This window comes from Cucurbita pepo, unplaced genomic scaffold (assembly GCF_002806865.2).
Source record: "Cucurbita pepo subsp. pepo cultivar mu-cu-16 unplaced genomic scaffold, ASM280686v2 Cp4.1_scaffold000720, whole genome shotgun sequence".
NCBI classification, from domain to species: domain Eukaryota; kingdom Viridiplantae; phylum Streptophyta; class Magnoliopsida; order Cucurbitales; family Cucurbitaceae; genus Cucurbita; species Cucurbita pepo.
Genome location: NW_019646936.1, coordinates 4,833 through 6,537, shown reverse-complemented (window position 1 = coordinate 6,537; position 1,705 = coordinate 4,833). Strand labels below are relative to the sequence as shown.

The following is a 1,705-nucleotide window of genomic DNA, read 5'->3' as shown; positions in this document are numbered from 1 at the left end:
AATATTATAATATTATGGAGTAGCCTAAAAATTTAAGGCCGGTTGCTTTAACCCTTTATTTTACTCAAATAATTGGATGGCAAAACCCGTAAATAATCTTCAAGTCAACGGGCACAAATGTAATTTCAATAGGTGCAATAATAATATGCCATTTGCCCAACACTGTACGATGAGATGTTTATAAAATCGCACGTCTTTTATTCAAAAATGCCAACCAATCAACCATTCTAAGCCTCTTCTATCTAGTTCACTCTTTGAGCTTGCCGGCATATCAATGGCCAAGATTGCATTGGGATGCGTTGGCGAGGCGACTCAGCCCGACTGCATCCGAGCCCTCGTCGTCGAGTTCATCACCACCTTCCTCTTCGTCTTTGTTGGTGTCGGATCAGCCATAACTGCTAGTAAGTTCTCTAGTTTTTCTCGTTTTTCGTACATTTGAATTATACTAAGATTGAGAATTTTCTGTGCGAATTAGATACACTACTAGGAAATGCACTCGTGGGATTGTTCTCTGTCGCTGTCGCACATGCGCTAGTCGTGGCTGTGATGATCTCCGCCGGACACATTTCCGGTGGCCATCTCAACCCCGCCGTCACACTCGGTCTCCTTTTTGGTGGTCATATCACAGTTGTCCGATCCGCTTTATATTGGATCATTCAGTTGCTAGCAGCGTCTGCGGCTAGTTTTCTGTTATCGTACCTCACCGGAGGCTCCGTGAGTCTCATCGTCTTCCTCCATCAGCTATGAACACAATAACAAGATCTCATATTATGTTTGAATGTTCTTCTGTTTGCAGGCTATTCCAGTTCACACATTAGCAAGTGGAGTTGGCTATCTTCAAGGAGTGATATGGGAGATTATTCTCACTTTCTCCTTGCTGTTCACTGTCTACGCAACAATGGTTGATCCAAAGAAGGGAGCTCTTGATGGGTTGGGTCCAATGTTGACTGGGTTCGTGGTGGGGGCTAACATCTTGGCTGGTGGGGCCTTTTCTGGAGCTTCAATGAACCCAGCAAGATCATTTGGCCCAGCTTTGGTGGCTGGAGACTGGACTGACCACTGGGTTTACTGGGTTGGACCTCTTATTGGTGGTGGACTTGCTGGGTTCATCTATGAAAATTTCTTCATTGAGAGGTCTCATGTGCCTCTGCCTAGGGCAGAGGCTGAGTATTAAAGTCTCCTATGCTCTGGCTGATGCAATTTGGTGTTAATGAATAGAGGAAGAACTTGACTGTAATGGCTGTAATGGGGTGAAGAGGGTGGGTTGTTAAGTCTCACGTTTTCTTAATTAATGAAACTATTTATGCTATGTAGTTTATGGGTGAGGTAAAGGTCTAATGGATGTATCTTATGGCTACTAAAATTTTCTGGTTTGGGCTTGCTACCTACATAAATCTCGATTTTATCTTATGGTTGGGAGGCATCGACCCCATCGAGCTCACAAAGAAAGTTTCATCGAGATATAATAAAAGAACGACATCCAACAAGTTTAGATGCTAAGGCTCCCTTCTATTATTGTAAATAGGTGGCTCCCATAGAGATTCCTGAATCAATTTTCGAGTCTTTTCTATCACCTCTCATCTAATGAGGGGCTCCTACAAAGATTCTCGAATCAATCTTCAGCCGGTTGAGGATTGTTGGGTGGGAGTCCTACATCGACTAATTAAGGGGATGATCATGAGTTTATAAGAAATACATCTTGATT

General features: G+C 43.2%; 1 protein-coding gene across 1 annotated transcript; it reads left to right on the top strand.

Moving 5' to 3' along the window:
• The first annotated feature begins 190 nt into the window (after positions 1-190).
• On the top strand, positions 191-1,491 carry LOC111785765 (aquaporin TIP4-1-like). Its single transcript, XM_023666156.1, has 3 exons — positions 191-401; positions 476-714; positions 797-1,491. The coding sequence occupies exons 1-3, from the start codon at positions 275-277 to the stop codon at positions 1,172-1,174; spliced, it is 744 nt and encodes a 247-aa protein (XP_023521924.1). The 5' UTR covers positions 191-274; the 3' UTR covers positions 1,175-1,491.
• The last annotated feature ends 214 nt before the right edge of the window (positions 1,492-1,705 follow it).

Bases quoted from the DNA above. Each gene is read 5' to 3' on its own strand.
- LOC111785765 (XM_023666156.1), top strand. From the start codon at position 275: ATGGCCAAGATTGCATTGGGATGCGTTGGCGAGGCGACTCAGCCCGAC. The intron at 402-475 runs GTAAGTTCTCTA...TGTGCGAATTAG, and splicing joins CGGATCAGCCATAACTGCTA to ATACACTACTAGGAAATGCA. The intron at 715-796 runs GTGAGTCTCATC...TTCTGTTTGCAG, and splicing joins CGTACCTCACCGGAGGCTCC to GCTATTCCAGTTCACACATT.